Source organism: Pristis pectinata, chromosome 3 (genome assembly GCF_009764475.1).
Source record: "Pristis pectinata isolate sPriPec2 chromosome 3, sPriPec2.1.pri, whole genome shotgun sequence".
Taxonomy (NCBI): Eukaryota; Metazoa; Chordata; class Chondrichthyes; order Rhinopristiformes; family Pristidae; genus Pristis; species Pristis pectinata.
The window spans coordinates 67,760,152-67,779,430 of record NC_067407.1 but is presented as its reverse complement, the minus strand read 5'-3'; the positions used below and the strand labels follow the sequence as shown (position 1 = coordinate 67,779,430).

Here is a 19,279-nt window from a genome sequence, read left to right as displayed (position 1 = left end):
AGATCAAGGACCAACAGAACAATATTGATCAGCCGGTAAGTTGGGTGGAACAATGGCAAAGGGACTTTAATCCCGACATGTGAGGAGGTGTGTTCTGGGGGTCTAATCTGAGTAGCATATACACCATAAATGTAGGACCCTCGGGAATTATTGAGGAACAGAGAGACCTTGGTGTATATACATCCATAGATCCCTAAAGATAACAAGAAGGCTTATGGAATGCTGGCCTTCATTAGCTGGGGCTTAGAATATGGGGGCTTGAAAGTCATTGAATACAGCTTTATAAAACCACAGGTGGAGTGTTATGTGATTTTTTTTTGGTCACCACACTATAGGAAGGATGTGATTTCACGAGAGAAGGTGCAGAGGAGATTCACCAGGATGTTCCCTGGGAAGGAATGTTTCAGTTACAAGGACAGACTGGATAGTCTGAGTCTGTTTTCCTTGGAGTGGAGGATGCTGTGGGGGCCTGGTAGGAGAATAGAAAATTATAAGATACATAGATAGGGTGGATAATGAAGAACCTTTCCCCATAACAGAGGTGTCTAAAACCAGAGGGCACAGGTTTAAGATGAGATGTAAGGGGCCTGGGGAGCTTTTGAGGAAAAATCTTTTCTCCCAGAGGGTGATTGCAGTCTGGGATGCACTGCCTGAGAAGGTGACGGTGACAGAGACCTTCACAACATTTAAAAATATCCGGACAACCACTTGAACCACCAAAGCATAAAAGGCTACAGATCCATTGCAGGTAAATGGGGTTGGTATAGATAGGTATTGATGGCAGCTTGGATATGATGGGCCAAAGAGCCTGTTTCTGTGCTAATTGAGTGAACCTAGAAGCACTTTGAAATCAAAATGGCCTTTCTACTTGATGAAACAAGGAAGAACTCAGTTGATTCAGAACAAGATTATTGTTGGATTTAAGCAGGCTGCATTATCTGGAAAATAATGGAATATGGGTAGTTTTAAGAATGAATAATGTGATTCCTGTGAAGAAGTTATGGAAAAAAGCTGGGGAAAGGTCATCACTTAATGAATATGTATCACAATTTTGTCTTCCTATAAAAGATGTTACTTTAAGAGTTTGGATGTGGACCACTCTAGTTCCACAACTAGTTTCCAGCACCTGGGTGAGACAAACGTTAATCCATTTGTGGTAACACATGTACAGTCCCAGATATCCGAATGCATGGAATTGGGACCTGCAGAAGTTGCTTCAAGGCAGAAAACAAAGAAAGAGGATAGTAAACAGTGAGGTTCTTCAGGGCTCAGCGCTGGGATCGCTGATTTTATGACACATTGTTAACAGGGGAAACCATTGTCCTAATGCTGGCAAGTAGGACTAGTGTAGATGGACAAAAAGTTTAGCGTGGGCATGGTATGCTGTAGTGCCTGTTTCTGTGCTGTACAACTCTCGGACTCCATAACTTCAATGCCTAGGGTAAGATTTCCAAATTTGCATAAACCACAAAAATGCAGGTGTGGTAAACTGTAAGGAGAATAGTGATGGTCAAAGACACAATTAGGCTGGCAGAATGGACAGAGAAGTGGCAGATGAAATTTAATGCAGAGAAATGTGAAGTCAAGTGCATTAGTATAAAAATAGGGAGAGGCAAGAAAGATGAAGTGGCACAATTTGTAGTCTGCAGCAACAGGGAGACCAAGATGAATGTGTGTATAAATCCCTGAAAGAGGGAGGACATGTTGAAAGCACGGTTAGAGTCATATTATAACCAAACAGGCCCTTTGTCCCACCGCTGGCCATAATAATTCCATTTTCCAGCAGTCAGCGCATTGCTTTCAATGCCATAGCATTTCAAGTGGTCACCCAAAATCCTTAAATGTTGTGAGAGTCTTTGCTTCCACTAGTCACCTAAATGTCACTATCATATCTGCCTCCACCATCTCCCCTGACAGACTGTTCCAGGCACCCACCACTCTCTGTGTAATAAACTTATCCCACACATCTCCTTTAAATTTTCCCCCTCTCAATTTCAACCTATGCCCTCTAGTACTTGACATTTCTACCCTGGGAAAAAGATTTGACTGTCTACACTATCTATGCCTCTCATAATTTTTATAAACTTCTGTCAGGTTGCCCCTCACCTCGGATACTCCAGAGAAAACAACCCAAGTTTGTTCAACCTCTCCTTATGGATAATATACTCCAATCCAGGCAACAATATCTGGACCCTCTCCAAAGCCTCCACATTCTCGCTATGGTGTGGCAACACAATACTCCAAATGAGGCCTAATCAAAGTTTTATACAGCTGCAATATGACTTCCTGACTCTTATATTCAATGCCCTGACCAATGAAGGCGAGTATGTCATATGCTTTCTTTACCTCCTTATCTACATGTGTTGCCACTTTCAGGGAGCTATGGACTTGGACCCCAGGATCCCTCTGTACATCAGTGCTCATTAGGGTCCTGCCATTTACCGTATACTTTTAAATATATATTTTATTTATATATTTTTTAATATATTAAGTAATATATATTGATATGGTATACTGTTACATTTGACCTCCCAAAATACATCACCTCACACTTGCCCACGTTAAACTCCATCTGCCATTTCTCTGCCCAAATTTCCAACTGCTGTATATCCTGCTGTATCCTGTAGCAACCTTCCTCACAATCCACAACTCCACCAATTTTCATGTCATTGAGTCATTTCATGTCACCTTCAAACTTACCAATTAGACCACCTGCATGTTCTCCAAGTCTTTAACATATATTTCAAACAATGGTAGGACTCTTGGCAGTGTGGAGGATCAGAGGGATGTTGGGGTCCGAGTCCATAGGACGCTCAAGGCGGCTGCGCAGGTTGACTCTGTGGTTAAGAAGGCATATGGTGTATTGTCCTTCATCAATCGGGGAATTGAATTTAGGAGCCGAGAGGTAATGCTGCAGCTATATAGGTCCCTGGTCAGACCCCACTTGGAGTACTGTGCTCAGTTCTGGTCGCATCACTACAGGAAGGACGTGGAAGCCAGAGAAAGGGTGCAGAGGAGATTTACAAGGATGCTGCCTGGAATGCGGAGCATGCCTTATGAAAGCAGGTTGAGGGAACTCGGCCTTTTCTCCTTGGAGTGACGGAGGATGCGGGGGGACCTGATAGAGGTATATAAAATGATGAGAGGTATTGATCGGGTAGATAGTCAGAGGCTTTCCCCCAGGGCTGAAATGGTAGCCACAAAAGGAACATAGGTTTAAGGTGCTGGGGAGTAGGTATAGAGGAGATGTCAGGGGTAAGTTTTTTTACTCAGAGAGTGGTGAGTGCGTGGAATGGGCTGCCGGAAACGGTGGTGGAGGCGGATACGATAGGGTCTTTTAAGAGACTGTTAGATAGGTACATGGAGCTGAATAAAATAGAGGGCAATGGGTAAGCCTAGTAATTTCTGAGGTAGGGACATGTTCGGCACAGCTTTGTGGGCCGAAGGGCCTGAATTGTGCTGTAGTTTCTGTGTTTCTAATAGAGGTCCCAGCACTAATCCCTGCAGAACACTACTGGTCACAGGCCTTCAGTCAAAAAATACCCCTCCACCACTACCCTCTGCCTTCTATGACTGAGCCAATTTTGGATGCAATTTACTATTCACCACGGATTCCATGTGACTTAACCTTCTGGACTACCTTCCCATGTGGGACCTTGTTAAATGCTTTACTAAAGTCCATATGGACAACATCCACTGCCCTATCCTCATCAAACATCTTAGTCACTTCCCTATAAAAGTCAATCATGTGAGACAGGATCTCTCCTGCACAAAACCATGCTGACTTTCCTTAACGAGCCCACGCTTCCAAATGTCTCCAAATTCTGTCCTTATAAATCTTCACCAATAATTTCACTACCACTGATGTAAGGCTCACCGGCCTATAATTTCCTGGTTTGTCCCAGTTGCCCTTCTTAAACAAAGGAACACAGACTCATTCTTAATATTGACAGGCCCTGGAATACCAACATAGCCCTCCCTTAACTCACCATCATCCATGTCCTTCTTGGAGACTACCAATGTGAAATGCTCATTAAGGACCTCACCAACTTCCTCCGACACCACACAGAAAATCCCCTCCTTTGTCGCTTAGTGGACTTAACCTTTCCCTAGCTACCCTCTCGCTCCTATTATAAATAAAAATGCCTTATGATTCTCCTTAATCCTACTTGCCAAAGACATTTATTGGTCCCTTTTAGCCCTCCTAATTTCTTGTTTAAGTTCTTTCCTGCTTCCTTTATATTCCTCAATGGCATTCTCTGATTTCAGCTTCCTAAATTTTACATATGTTTCCAATAAAGTGAACTTACACTATCTCTTGTCAATGCACAGTCTAATATGGCCCCTTTCCCGGTTGAACTATCAACAAACTGTTTTGAGAAACCCCCTTGCATCCACCTAACAAATTCTGCCCCCTCTAAGCCCCAGTCAATACTGGGGAACTTAAAGTTACCCACCACAACAATCCTGTTGTTTTCACACCTTTCCATAATCTGCCAACATATCTGTTCCTCTATCTCCCCCTGGCTATTGGGAGGCATCATTGTGATTGTACCTTTCTTATTCCTGAACTCTACTCATATTGCTTCACCAGATGAGACCTCCAAGATGTCTTCTCTTAGTGCAGCTGTGACATTCTCCCCTGTCAGTAGTGCAACTCCCCCACCTCTTTTACAACCCTCTCTATCATGTCTGAAACATCGAAATCCTGGAACATTGAGCTGCCAGTCCTGCCCTTCTCTCAACCAAATCTCTGTAATGATTACAATATCATCTTTCCATGTAGTAATTCAGACTCTAAGCTCATCTTCCTTCCCATTATACTCCTTGTATTAAAATAAATACACCAGACCATCATTTCTTATGTACTCATTGACCTGGCCCTGCCTGTTTTTTACCATTAGAATTGAGTCGCCACTACACTGCTGACCTACTGCTCCAGTTTCCACCCTATCTGACCACACTAGTTTGAACTCATCAGGCTCTGCAGAGATTTATTGGCTGTTAAGTTCACAGAGGTATCTAATATTTCCTCCTTTTTAATGGTAATTTGTTCTGGAACTCCATCAACAATGTCTTTCTTTATTGCAAATACAGATGAGAAACATTCATTAAAGACTTAATTTAGCTTGGCATCATGCTCGGCGCAGACATCATGGGCCAAAACACCTGTTCCTGTGCTGTACCGTTCTATGTTCTATGATCTCACCAGCATCCTCCATCACTATACACAGATTGTCTCTCATGGGCCATACTTTTCCCAGGTTCCCTTTGTCTTTAATATACATAAACTGCTTTGGGATATTCCTGAATCATGCTCACCAGTGCTATTTTATGCCCACTTTTACCCTGCGGATTTCTTTTTTAAGTACCACCATCATTTTCTATACTCCTGTAGGGCATCTTCTGTTTTCAGTTTACTCTATCTGCTACTTTTTTCTTTATCCAGCCTTCAATATCCCTTGATTTCCAGATTGTAAAACACGTGGGATGCTCGGATTCTAGTTGTGAAGAGACAAGGTGAACAAAGCAGGAGGTTATGATGAGCCTGCACAAAACACTGCTAAGGGCACAATTAGACATTGGGCAAAATTCTGGTCATTGGACTTTTAGGAAGGACGTGAAAGTCTTGAGAGAGTGGGAGGACCCTTAGGAGCATTGAACATAGAGGTATCCTGGGGTCCAAGTCAAGAGCTCCCTGAAAGTGGCAACACAAGTAGATAGGGTGGTAAATTCGGACTGTTTTCTCTGGAGAGTTGGAGGCTGAGGAGAGACCTAATAGAAGTGCATAAAATTATGAGAGACATGGATAGGGTAGATAGTCAGAGTCTCTTCCCCGGGGTCGAAATGTTAAATACTAGAGGAGGTAGGTTTAAGGTGGGAGGGGGAAAATTTAAAGGAGATTTTTTTTACACAGAGGGCGGTAGGTGCCTGGAGCACATTGCCACAGAAAGTGGTGAAAGCAGGTAAAATAAGCAGCATTTAAGAGGCATTTAGACAGGCACATAAACGAGCAGAGAATGGAAGGATATAGGCAGGTGGCATTAGTTTAGATTGGCATCATGGTCAGCACATGATGGGCTGAAGGTCCTGTTCCTGTGCTGTACTGTTCTAGGTTCTTTGAGTGCAGTAAAGGTTTAGAATAATGGCTGCAGGAATGAGGAATCTCGGCTGCAGGTTAGACAGGCAAAGCTGCGGTTGTTCTCCTTGAAGCAACAACTACAGGGGGATTCGATACAGGTGAACAAGATGATGACTGGTGTTGAGAGGGGAGAGAAAGGGAAGCTGTTCCCAATATTAGGTGATTGAAGGAATGGGAGATAGTTTAAAATCATGAACAAAGACTACGAGGTCAATGTGAAGAAAAGCTTCACATAGTGGTGATGATCTGGAACTCACTCTCTGGGGTGGAAGCAGGATTCTCAGGGTTTTCAAGAGAGATGTGGAAAGGCACAAGGGGAAGTAAGTTGTAGGACTGTCTGCATTGCTCTTCCAGGAGCTGGAATAAGAGCATAAGAAAATAGGAGCAGGAGCAGGCCACTCAGCCCCTTGGGCCTACCCTGCCCTTCAATATGACCATGGCTGATCCATCCCAAGCCTTGTCACTCCTGTGTCAGTTCCCCATCACCCGCAATTCTCTGACCTTTCAAAAATGTATCTGCTTCCTCTTTAAATATCCCCAATGATCCAACCTCCACAACTCTCCAGGGTAGAGAATTGCAGAGATTCACCACCCTCTGCAAGAAGCTAAATGACCACTCCTTGATCTCGTAACAATGTCCCCTTGATGACATTCTCCAACTGGTGGAAATATCTTGTCATCTACCCGGTCATGTCCACTCAGGATCTTTTATGTTTCATTCCTCATTTTCCTAAGCTCCAAAAATACAGCTCTAATTTCTTTGGCCATCATTAGAGGACAAACCTATCATCCCAGGAATTAGCCTTAGGAATCCCTTATGGACTGCCTCCAATACCAGTATATCACTTCTTAAATGAGGAAACCAAAGCTGTGCATGGTACTCCAGGTGTGGCTTCACCAACACCCTGTACAATGTAACAATAACTCCCTATTACAGAACTCCAACCACCTTGTGATAGAGGCCAACCTACCATGTGCCTTCCCAACCATCTGGTGCATCTGCCTGCTAACTTTTGTGACTCATGCACAAGAACACCCAGATTTCTCTGAGTTTTGCTTCTGAATGCAATCTTCCTCCATGAAGCCTGCCTTCATATTCCTCTTACTGAAGTGCATGACCTCACATTTTCCCACATTAAACTCCATTTGGCAAGTATACTCCCAATTACTCAACCTGTCAAAGTTGCAGAACACAAATCTCCTCATGGCAACACACCCTCCCACTATTTTCATATCATTAGAAATCGTGGATACCTTTCACTCTACCCCTCACCCAAATTACTGCAGGCCAAGAACCGATACTTGGGGTACTCCACTAGTTACATCCTTCCAGCCTGAAAAATACCCGTTCCTTCGAACTCTCTATCTTCAATCCTGCTGACACACTTCCCTAAGTACCTCGAACTCTTATCCTTGCACCGGCCTTTTATGTAGCACCTTGTGAAATGCCTTCTGAAAATCCAAATATACTACAACTAGAGTTCCCCCTTATCAAATCTGCATATTACATCCTCAAAGATCTCCAGCAAATTTGTCAGACATGATTTACCTTTCATAAAACAATGTTGATGTGGTTTGATTATGCCAAGCTTCTCTATGAGCATAGCAATCTCTCCTTGATTGTAGACTCCAGCATATCGACAGCATCAAATGTTAAGCTAACAGGATATAGTTACCCACTTTTATGCCTTCTTCCCATTTTGAACAATGGTCTAACACTTGCACTTTTCCACTCTGCTGGTACTTTCCCAGCTGCACTGGTTGACTCTGTGGGAAAGAAGGCATATGGTGTATTGTCCTTCATCAATCATGGAATTGAATTTAGGAGCCGAGAGGTAATGTTGCAGCTATGCCTTGAGCTCCTCGATGTGGGTGTAGACTCAAAACTGGTCCTAAAAGGGATCATTTTACTGATAGTAGACTCCCTGGTCAGACCCCACTTGGAGTACTGTGCTCAGTTCTGGTTGCCTCACTACAGGAAGGATGTGGAAGCCATAGAAAGGGAGCAGAGGAGATTTACAAGGATGCTGCCTGGATTGGGGAGCATGCCTTATGAAAACAGGTTGAGGGAACTCGGCCTTTTCTCCTCGAAGCGACAGAGGATGAGGGGGGACCTGATAGAGCTGTATAAGATGATGAGAGGCATTGATCGTGTTGATAGTCAGAGGCTTTTTCCCAGGGCTGAAATAGTTGCCACAAGAGGACATAGGTTTAAGGTGCTGGGGAGTAGGTAAGGAGGAGATGTCAGGGTTAAGTTTTTTACTCAGAGAGTGGTGTGTGTGTGGAATGGGCTGCCAGCAACGGTGGTGGAGGCAAATACAATAGGGTCTTTTAAGAGACTTTTGGATAGGTACATGGAGCTGAGAAAAGTAGAGGGCTATGGGTAAGCCTAGTAATTTCTAAGGTAAGGACATGCTTGGCACAGCTTTGTGGGCCGAAGGGCCTGAATTGTGCTGTAGGTTTTCTATGTTTCTATGTTTCTGACTCTGAGTTTGATAAACTTCAACCACAGGCTCCACTGTGGCTCCTTTCTTGAAACCCTCTGCATGTTCATGTGCCTATCCAAGAGTCTCTTAAATGCTCCTATGCCATCTGTCTCCACCACTAGCCCTGGCAGTGCATTCCAGGCCCTCATCACTCTCTGTGTAAAAAACTTGCCTCACACCTCTTTTCTACTTTCCCCTCTCACCTTACATACATGCCCTCTCGTACTAGACATTTCAATCCTGGGAAAAAGACACTGCCTGTCTACTCTATCTATGTCTCACATCATTTTATAAAATTCTGTCAGGTCTCCCCTCAGCTTCCGCCGCTCCAGAGAAAACAACCCAAGTTTGTCCAACTTCTCCTCACAGCATATGTTCTCCATACCAGGCAGCGTCCTGGTAAACCTCCTCTGCACCCACTCCAAAGCTTCCACATCCTTCCTGTAATGAGGCCAACAGAAATGAATGCAATACTCTAAATGTGGCCTAACCAGAGTTTTATAAAGCAGTAAGATAACTTCCTGGTTCTTGAACTCAATGCCTCAACTCATGAAGGCAAGCATGCCACACACCTTCTTTACCACCCTATTAAACCCTGCTAAGACTTTTAAAGAACCATGTACCTGGACCCCAAGATTCCTCTGTTCATCGGCGCTGTTAAGGATCCTGCCATTAACTGTGGACTCTCCCCTTATGTTGGATCTCCCAAAGTGCAGCACCTCACACTTGCCTGGATTAAACTCCATCTGCCACTTCTCTGCCCATATCTGCAACTGATCTATATCCCACTGTATCCTTTGACAATCTTCTATGCAATCCACAACACCACCAATCTTTGTGTCATCTGCAAATTTACTCACCCACCCTACCACATTTTCATCCAACTGATTAATGGCAAACACAGAGGTCCCAGTACAGATCCCCGCAGAACACCACTAGTCACAGACTTCCATCCAGAATATGACCCACCCACCACTATCGTCTGTCTTCTATGGGCAAGCCTAATTTTCTGGATCAGCCTAGCACGTGGGACCTTGCCGAATGCTTCACTAAAATCCCTGTATACAGCATCCACTGCTCTACCTTCATCCATCACCTTCATCACCTCCTTGAATAACTCAATCAGGTTCAGTAAGACATGATTTGTCCCGCACAAAACCATGCTGACTGTCCCTAATTGGACCACACTTCTACAATAAATCCTATCCCTAAGATTCCTCTCGAATAGCTTCCCCACCACTGACATGAGACTCATCAGTTTATACTTTCCAGAATTATCCTCATTTCCCTTCTTGAAAAAGGAAACAACATTAGCTACCCATAGGTTCTACAGCACCACACCTGTGGCTAGAGGAGATACAAAGATCTTGGTTAAAGTATATCCCATCTGGCCCTGGGGACTTATCCACCTTAATGTTTTTCAACAGACCTAACATCACCTCTTTCCGAATCTTGAAATGCCCTAGCATCTTAGCGTGCTCTACTCTGATCTCACTGTCCTCTACATCATTCTCCTTGGTAAATACCAACACAAAACATTCATTTAGTATCTCACCCACATCCTCTGCCTCTAAGCACATTCCCTGTATCCTTGAGCAGTCCTACCCTTTCCTTAGTTATCCTCTTGCTCTTGATGCATGTATAGAATGCCTTGGGATTTTCTTTAATCCAACTCACCAAGGACTTTTCATGACCCCTTCTAGCTCTTCTTGAGTTTCCTTCTGGTTCTTTTATAGTCCTCATGCCCTGTTTGATTCCAGCTTCCTAAGCCTTATGTCTGCTTCCTTCTTCCTCTTGACAAAATTAACTACCTCTCTTGTCATCCAAGATTCCTGTCCCTTGCCATCTTTGTCCTTCCCTCTTACTGGAACAAACAGGTCCTGTACTCTATGCAGCTGATCTTTAAACAACCTCCACATGTCAGATGTGGATTTTCCCGAAAACAACTTTTCCCAATTAACTCTCCCTAGCTCCTGTCTGATGCCCTGATAACTTGCCCTCCCCCAATTTAATACTTCATAGAACATTGAACACAGAACACATAACAGTACAGCACAGTACAGGACCTTCAGCTCATGATGTTGTTCTGACCTATAGAAACACCAACTAACCTTTCTAATGATCAATCTAACCTTTCCCTTCTACACAGCCCATAACTCTCCATTTCTTACACCCATGTGCCTAGGCCTATCTAAGAGTCTTTTCAATTTCCCTATTGTATCAGCATCTACCACCAGCCCTGGCAGTGTGTTCCAGGCACCCACCACTCTCTATGTAAAAAACCTACCTCTGACATCTCTCCTAAACTTACCTCCTCTGACCTTAAACTGATACCCTCTAGTATTGGCCATTGCCGCCCTGGGGAAAAGGTGCTACCTGTCTACTCTGTCTGTGCCTCTCATAATCTTATACACCTCTATCAAGTCATTTCTCATCCTATGCCAATCCAAAGAGAAAACCCCTAGCTCGCTCAACCTATCCTCATAAGACATGTTCTCTAATGCAGGCAGCATCCAGTTAAATTTCCTCTGCACCCTCTCTAAAGCTTCCACATCCTTCTTATAATGAGGTGACCAGAACTGAACACGATACTTTAAGTGTGGTCTAATCAAAGTTTTATAGAGCCGCAACATTACCCCACGGCTGTTGAACTCAATCTCCCAACTAATAAAAGCCAGCACTCCATACGCCTTCTTAACCACCCTATCAACTTGCATGGCAACACTGAGGGATCTGTGGACTTGGACCCCAATATCCCCCTGTTCCTCCACACTACTAAGAATCCTGCCATTAACCTTCTATTTCACCTTCAAGTTTGTTCTTCCAAAGTGTATCACTTCACGCCTTTCCGGATTGAACTCTATCTGCTACTTCTCCACCCAACTCCGTATCCTGTCTATATCTTGTAACCTACGACAACGTTCTATACTATTCACAACACTTCCAACCTTCATGTCATCTGCAAACTTACTAACCCCCCCCCCCTCCACTTCCTCATCCAAGTCATTTATAAAGATTATAAACAGCAGGGGTCCCAGAACGGATCCCTACGAAACACCACTGGTCACCGACCTCCAAGCAGAATACACTACATCTACCACCATCCTCTGTCTTCTGTGGACAAGCCAATTCTGAGTCCACGCAGCCAAGTTTCCATGGATCCCATGCCTCATGACTTTCTGGATGAGCCTCCCATGGGGAACCTTGTCAAATGCCTTACCGAAATCCATATACACCACATCCACTGCTCCATCAGTTTGTTTTGTCACCTCCTCAAAAAACTCAATTAGGCTCATGAGGCATGACCTGCCCCTCACAAAGCCATGCTGACTATCCCTAATAAGACTGTGCTTCTCCAAATGCTCATAAATCCTGTCCCTAAGAATCCTCTCCAATAGCTTGCCCACCACTGACGTAAGACTCACTGGTCTATGATTCCTAGTATTATCCCTATTACCTTTCTTGAACAAGGGAACAACATTTGCCATCATCCAATCGTCTGGTACCATTTCTGTGGCCAGGGAGGATGCAAATATCATCGTCAATGCCCCAGCAATCTCTTCCCTCACTTCCCGTAGTAACCTGGGGTATATCCCGTCCAACTCCGTGGACTTACCTATCCTAATGTTTTTCAGAACCTCTTCCTTAACCTCAACAGATTCCAGCACATTAGCCTGTTCTCTGCTGACCTCACATTCATCAAAGTCCCTCTCCCTCGTGAACACTGAAGCAAAGTATTCATTAAGGACCTCACCTACCTGCTCCACCTCCAGACAAATGTTTCCCCCTTTATCCCTAAGCACTCTTACCCTCACTCTAGTCATCCTCCTGTTCTTCACGCATGTTTAGAATGCCTTGAGGTTTTCCTTAATCCTACTTGCCAAGGCCTTCTCATGTCCCCTTCTAGCTCTCCTAAGTCCCTTCTTAAGCTCCTTCCTAGTTACCTTATAATTCTGAAGAGCCTTTCCTGATTTTTGCTTCCTAAACCTTAGGTATGCTTCCTTCTTCCTCTTGACTAAATGTTTCACCTCTCTTGTCAACCATGTTTCCTTTACCCTACCATCCTTTCCCTGTCTCAATGGGACAAACCTGTCCAGAACTCCATGCAAGTGTTCCCTAAACAGCCTCCACATTTCTGCTGTGCATTTCCCTGAGAGCATCTGTTCCCAATTTACACTCCCAAGTTCCTGCCTAGTATTTAGCCTTCCCCCAGTTATTAGGTGTGTCAGAAATCCTTCCTGGACACACCTAATAAATTCTGCCCCATCTAAACCTTTTGCACTGAGGAGGTGCCAATCAATATTAGGGAAGTCGAAGTCTCGCATGACAACAACCCTGTTATTTTTGCACCTTTCCAAAATGTGCCAACTTATCTGCTCCTCAGTGTCCTGGTGGCTATTGCGGGGTCTATAGAATACTTCCAATAGAGTGATTGCTCCCTTCCTGTTTCTGACTTCCACCCACACTGACTCAGTAGACGATCCCTCCATGATGTCCTCCCTTTCATGCAGCTGTGTTGCTATCCCTGATTAACAATGCTGCTCCCTCCCCCCTCTCCCAACACTTTACATCCTTCCCTATCCCTTTTGAAACATTTAAACCCTGGAACATCAAGCAGCCAATCCTGCCCTTGCAACACCGAAGTCTCTGTAATGGCCACAACACCGTAATTCCACGTACTGATCCATGCTCAAAGTTCATCACCCTTATTCTTAATACTTCTTGCATTAAAGTAAACATATTTCGGCCCATCCAACTGATTATGTTTATGCCCTATCCACTGCCTATCCTTTCCTGCAAGGTCCGCTCTTGTCCTTATTCATAGCTATCGTAAAGCTTGTGTTTCCCAAGTGTTCGTCCATTGAAAGGTCAGTCACCTGACCACACTCCTTCCCCAGTACAAGATCCAGTATAGCCTCCCCTCCAGTTGGACTATCCACATGCTGCTTCAAGAAACCCCCTTGGACACACCTAACAAATTCTGCCCTATCTGAACCTTTTGAACTAAAGAGTTCCAGTCTATGTTGGGGAAATTGAAGTTACCCACAATGATAACCCTGTTGTTTTCGCTCCTTTCCATAATCTGCCTGTATATCTGCTCCTCAGTGTCCCTATGGCTATTTGTGGGTCTATAGTATACACTATCAGAGTGATGGCATCTTTCTCATTTTTGAGTTCTACCCATATGGACTCAGTTGATAAGCCCTCCATTTCTTCCCCACTGAGTGCAACTGAGATACTGTCACTGACTAGCAATGCAACCCCTCCCCCTCTTATACCTCCCTCCCTGTCTCATCTAAAACATTGAAACCCTGGAACATTAAAATAAGATATCTTTATTAGTCACTTGTGCATCGAAACACACAAGTGAAATGCATCTCTTGCGTAGTGTTCTGGGGGCAGCCCGCATGTGTCACCATGTTTCCAGTGCCAACATAGCGTGCCCACAACGTCCTAACCCGTACATTTTTGGAATGTGGAAGGAAACTGGAGCACCCAGAGGCAACCCACGCAGACACGAGGAGAACGTACAAAATCCTTACAGACAGTGGCTGGAATTGAACCCTGGTCACTGGCACTGTAATAGCGTTATGCTAATTGCTACACTACTGTGCCTACCCTCATTAAACAGCCAGTCCTGTCCCTCTCTCGACCAGGTCTCTGTAATTGCCATAACATCATGTTTCCATGTACTCGTCCATGCTCTAAGTTCATTGTCTTTACTCTTAATACTCCTAGCATTGAAATAAACACATCTTAATCCATCTGTCATGTTGTTTATATCCTCTAGCTCCTGCCTATCCTTCCTCACAGTATTGCCTCCATTCTGTGACCTGCTGCTCTGGTTCCCATCCCCCTGCCGATCTAGTCTAATAATATATGCCTCTTTTTAAAATTTGATACCACGCTTCCTGCATTAGTGTATGGATCATCCTTTTCATAGAAACCTTATTTCTAATGGAGTGTATGTTTGCAGAGAATGAAGAAACATTTCTTTAAAAGTCTTCCATTATTAACTATCTTACCTCTTAATGTGCTTTCCAATCCACTTTAGCTGTAATGGCCTTCATTCTTTTGTAATTGCCTTTATTTAAATTAATGTTCAGACCTACGTTCATCATCCTCAGCCTGAATATGAAGTCCTGTCATGTTATGAGCACTCATCCCCTGAGGATCTTTTTCCTTCTTTACCATGAAATCATTAATTAATCCTGTCTCATTACACATGACCAGATCTAAAACAGATTGTTCCCTGGCTGGTTCCATTCTAGGAAACTGTCCCGAATACACTCTGAGCTTATCCTCAAACTTTGCTTTGCCAATTTAATTTAACTGTTCTATATGAAGATTAAACTCACCTAAGATTATTGTGGTAGCTTTCTTGCACACCCCCATCATTTATTAATTCATACTCTTTTGTACAGCTAGTAGCTGTGCCTTCTTTCCCTTGGTATTTCTTTTCTTTATCCTAATCCTAATCTCCTGAGCCAACATTACTGTCTGATCATGGCCTTGATTGGCATAACTACAACACCTCCTTTTCCTTTCCGCCTATGCTCCCGAAATGTCAACTAGTCAACTACCTCCAGAATATTCGGTTCCCAGCACTGGTCTTCTTGCATCCATGTCTCTGTAATGGCTACCAGATTGTCACTATTTCAGTTTGCCTGATCAGTTCATCTATCTCACTATTAGTGTTGTGTGCGTTCAATTTTCCTGAAGTTGATCCTGGCTGGAGATGCACAAGTATCTATACACACTCTGTTCCTGGTTAATCACCACCCATGTTGCCACCTTACACTGTTGCCTCGTCCTTTCTCTTAAGCTTTACAATTCATCCTCAAATGTCTGCCCATCCCTCACAGTATAATTTAAAGCCTGAAGACTTGTGATCTGCCCTGAGTTGACCAATCTCCATGTGTTAGGGAGACTGCAGATACTGGAATCTGGAGCAAAAAACAAACTGCAGGAGGAACACACAAAACACTGGAAGAACTCAACAGGTCAGGCAGCATCTGTGGGAAGAAAGGAATTGTCGATGTTTCGGGTCGAGACCCTGAGAGCATAGAGGGGAGATAGCCAGAATAAAGAACTGAGAGGAAAGGGTGAGGCAGGCAGGCGTTAGGTGGAACAAGTTGAGGAGAGGGGTGATTGGCAGATGGAGGCGGATGAGGGAGGGGGAGGGATGGAGATGAAAATAGCGGCTGGTAGGTGATAGGTACAGACATAAGGAGAGAAAAAAATGGGCAGATGGAACCAGGTGTGAGGAGGGGAGGGTGGAGGGAGAGATGGAGGCTGGAAGGTGATAAATGGAGACACAAGAGGCTGTAGATGCTGAACTCTGTTAAGTAAGGAAGGAGATAAGTGGAACCAGATTGCAAATCAGAAGAACAACACCTCATATTCCACCTGGGTAGTCTACAACCAAATGACATGACCACTGAGTTTTCCAACTTCAGGTAACCCAGAGTCCCTGTGCTCCTTTCTCCCTCCTTCTGATCTACCCGGATTCTCTCACCTGTCCCCTTTCTCCTACTGGCCCCCAATTTCATTTCATTCTCCCAACTGGTTCCACCTGCCCACCATCCCTCCCTTGTCTGGTTCCACTTATCACCTTCCTTACTTATCAGATTCTAGCACCATTTGGGTCTCCACTTATCTCCTTCCAGTTGCTGTCTCTACCTCCATCCTCCCCTCCTCACACCTGGATCTGTCTGCTCCCTTTTTTGTGTCTCCTTATTTGTCTTTACCTATCACCCACCAGCCACTGTCTCCCAACTCTGCTCCTCCCTCTCCCCCACCTGGCTCCATTTGCACATCATCCCCCTCCTCACCTGGTTCCACCTATCACCTACCAGCCCCTGCCTCACCCCTCCTTCTCATCTCTTTCTACCGGCCATCTCCCCTTACACTCTCAGTCTTGATGAAGGGGCTTGACTCAAAACATCAACCATCCTTTTGCCTCCACAGATGCTGCCTGACCCATTGAGTTCCTCTGGCAGTTTGTAGCTTGCTCTGTATGTTCAGGTGCAGGGACGGGTCTTCAGACACTTCAGGAAAGTTTCCCAATGGATTTTGTTTTTTCTGTCTGGTATAAGGCAATCCTGATGATGACAGCAGCAAGAGGTGGGGGCTGAAACTGGGCTGACACCAGCACTAACTCTTCTCTCTGCTTCTCCCAGTGAATTTGCCAAGGAGCGGGAGAGGGTGGAAAATAGGAGGTCGTTCCTGAAGCTCCGGAGGCAGCAACAGATTGAGCGGGAGCTGAACGGATATCGGGCCTGGATCGACAAAGCAGGTGACCGATCGGTGGGGGAGGGGGAGTAGAGAGAAGCTGACAGAAGGTCACTGAGGTCCGGTTGGACTTGTTCCTGAAGGATCTCCAGCCTTGATAAGCCTATGAGCCTGTCCTCACAGTGCCTCTTTCATGGCCGGCTGGAATGTAAATACACTTCAGTTGGGTAGTTGTTAAGAAGATGATGGTTTGTTCTATCTTTCTCATTGTAATAGTTATAAAACTGCCCAGAATCAGGTTTATTATCACTGACTTACGTGATGTGAAATTTGTTGTTTTATGGCAGCAGTACAGTGCAAAGACTTAAAAATTAACATAAATTACAAAAATAAATAAATAGTGCAAACAAGAAAGGAATAATGAAGTAGTGTTCATGAGTTCATGGACCATTCAGAAATCTGATGGTGGAGTAGAAGAAGCTGTCCCTAAATCATTGAGTGTGGGTCTTCAAGCTTCAAGGCCCTGGCTTTTTTCACAGCTCTTTCACTATGGGGGTTTGCCAAGGTTAGCCCTTTACTCCAGGCCAATTCTGGAGGGATGGTAATACCAGTCAGAGTCCAAGCAGCTTGCTGGGAAGCCTAATCAAGGAAGTGTTCAAAGTCTGGTAACAGAGCAGATTTGGAAGGGAATAGAGAATTGTTGGAATTGGGCAATTGGTGAAAAACAAAGTCACTTCCACATACGACATATCTCCAGGGATGAAACCTTTCTCCCCTGTGAGACCCTTGCACTGTCTGACAGCTTTGTTCCACACCTGATCTGCCTCACACCTCGTCCTCCTCCTAAAGCTTATATCACAAGCTTAATCCTAGCCCCACCTCAGTACTCCACCTCAGTCCTGGTACCAATAACTCAGTCTTATACTGTAATCATCCAACCCCACAACTCCTCTCACCCTCACCAATGCACTCCTTCATGGGTTTCCCCTCTCATACCAATGGCTACTAAACTCATGACACCTCACCATTCACACCTCTACTCACTTGCAGCATTATATCCCTCACCCCTCACAAGGCCACCTCTCACACACCCATTTCCTCACCCCTCACGACGTTACCTCCTCAGGAACTGGTGCTGGGATTGTGACCCAGTGTGTGTGTCCATACCAGTGCCTTTCTAGGATGAGCCATTCACTGCAACACCAAACTCTGGGTGCTCTAAAAATTACCCTCATGGACCGTCCTTCGCACACTCTGCCTTTGTCAAAGGTCAGGGGTCAGAGGTGAATGCTTCAGAATCAGGGCAGTCAGTGCTGTCCAAGTGGGGAGCAGTTGGTGTCAAGAGTAAGGACAGAACTGGAGTTGATTGGGTCCAGAGGCCGGTGAAGATGAAGGAAGGGGCAAGGCTGGGAGTGATCAGGGCTGGAGTAGTGGTCACTCAAGGCCAGAGCTGGTGAAGGGTGGGTACAGTCCAAGTTTGGGGCCAGAGGAGGGGTGGAGGTGGTGTTAAATCAGGAGTCATGATGTACCCAGGAATCTTGGGGTCCAAGTCCACAGCTCCCTGAAAGTGGCCATGAAAGTTGATAGGGTCGTAAAGAAGGTGTATGGCGTGCTTGCCTTCATTGGTCAGGGCACTGTGAGTATAAGAGTCAAGAAGTCACGTTGGAGCTGTATAAAACTTTGGTTAGGCTGCACTTGGAGAACTGTGTGCAGTTCTGGTCACCCCATCGCAGGAAGGATGGAAAGGCTTTAGAAAGAGTGCAGAATGCTGCCTAGGTTAGAGGGCATGAGCTATAAGGAGAGGTTGGACAAACTTGGGTTGTTTTCTCTGGAGCATCAGAGGCTGAGGGGAAACCTGATAGATGTTTATAAAATTATGAAAATAGACAGCTGGTATCTTTTTCCCAAAGTAGGAATGTCAAGCACTAGAGGACATGCACTTAAGATGAGAGGGAGAAAGTTGAAAGGAGATGTGTGGGGCAAGTTTTTCACCCAGAGAGTGGTGGATACCTGGAACACGCTGTCAGGGTGCTGGTGGAGGCAGATACCATAGCAGCGTTTAAGAGGCTGTTAGACACGTGAATGTGCAGGGAATGGAGGGATATGGATCATGTACAGGCAGAAGAGATTTAATTTAATTCAGCATCATGTTCGGTGCAGACATGGTGGGCTGAAGGTCCTGTTCCTGTGCTGTACTGTTCTCTGTCCTGGGTGGGTGAACTTATGGGATAAAGCTGTTAAAAGAAAAATGTTGCACATACTGGAAAACAGAAATCAAACAGAAGGTGCTGAAGATAGCTCAGTCATAGAATCCAGAAAAAGGCCCTTCAGCCCACCGTGTCCATGCTGACCATCAAGTATCAAGTATCTAGCTATATTATTCACATTACCAGCACTTTGTCTGCAGTGTTCTTCT

At 44.7% G+C, this 19,279-nt stretch overlaps 1 protein-coding gene across 2 annotated transcripts in view; it reads left to right on the top strand.

The window, feature by feature from the left end:
* The window catches only part of LOC127567879 (probable voltage-dependent R-type calcium channel subunit alpha-1E), a 615,955-nt gene that overhangs the window by 294,319 nt on the left and 302,357 nt on the right, over nucleotides 1-19,279 (top strand). For both annotated transcript variants that reach the window (XM_052011039.1, XM_052011041.1), the window contains exon 9: nucleotides 16,812-16,927. In XM_052011039.1, coding sequence (XP_051866999.1) covers nucleotides 16,812-16,927 — 116 coding nt within the window. The remainder of the gene's footprint in view (nucleotides 1-16,811; nucleotides 16,928-19,279) is intronic.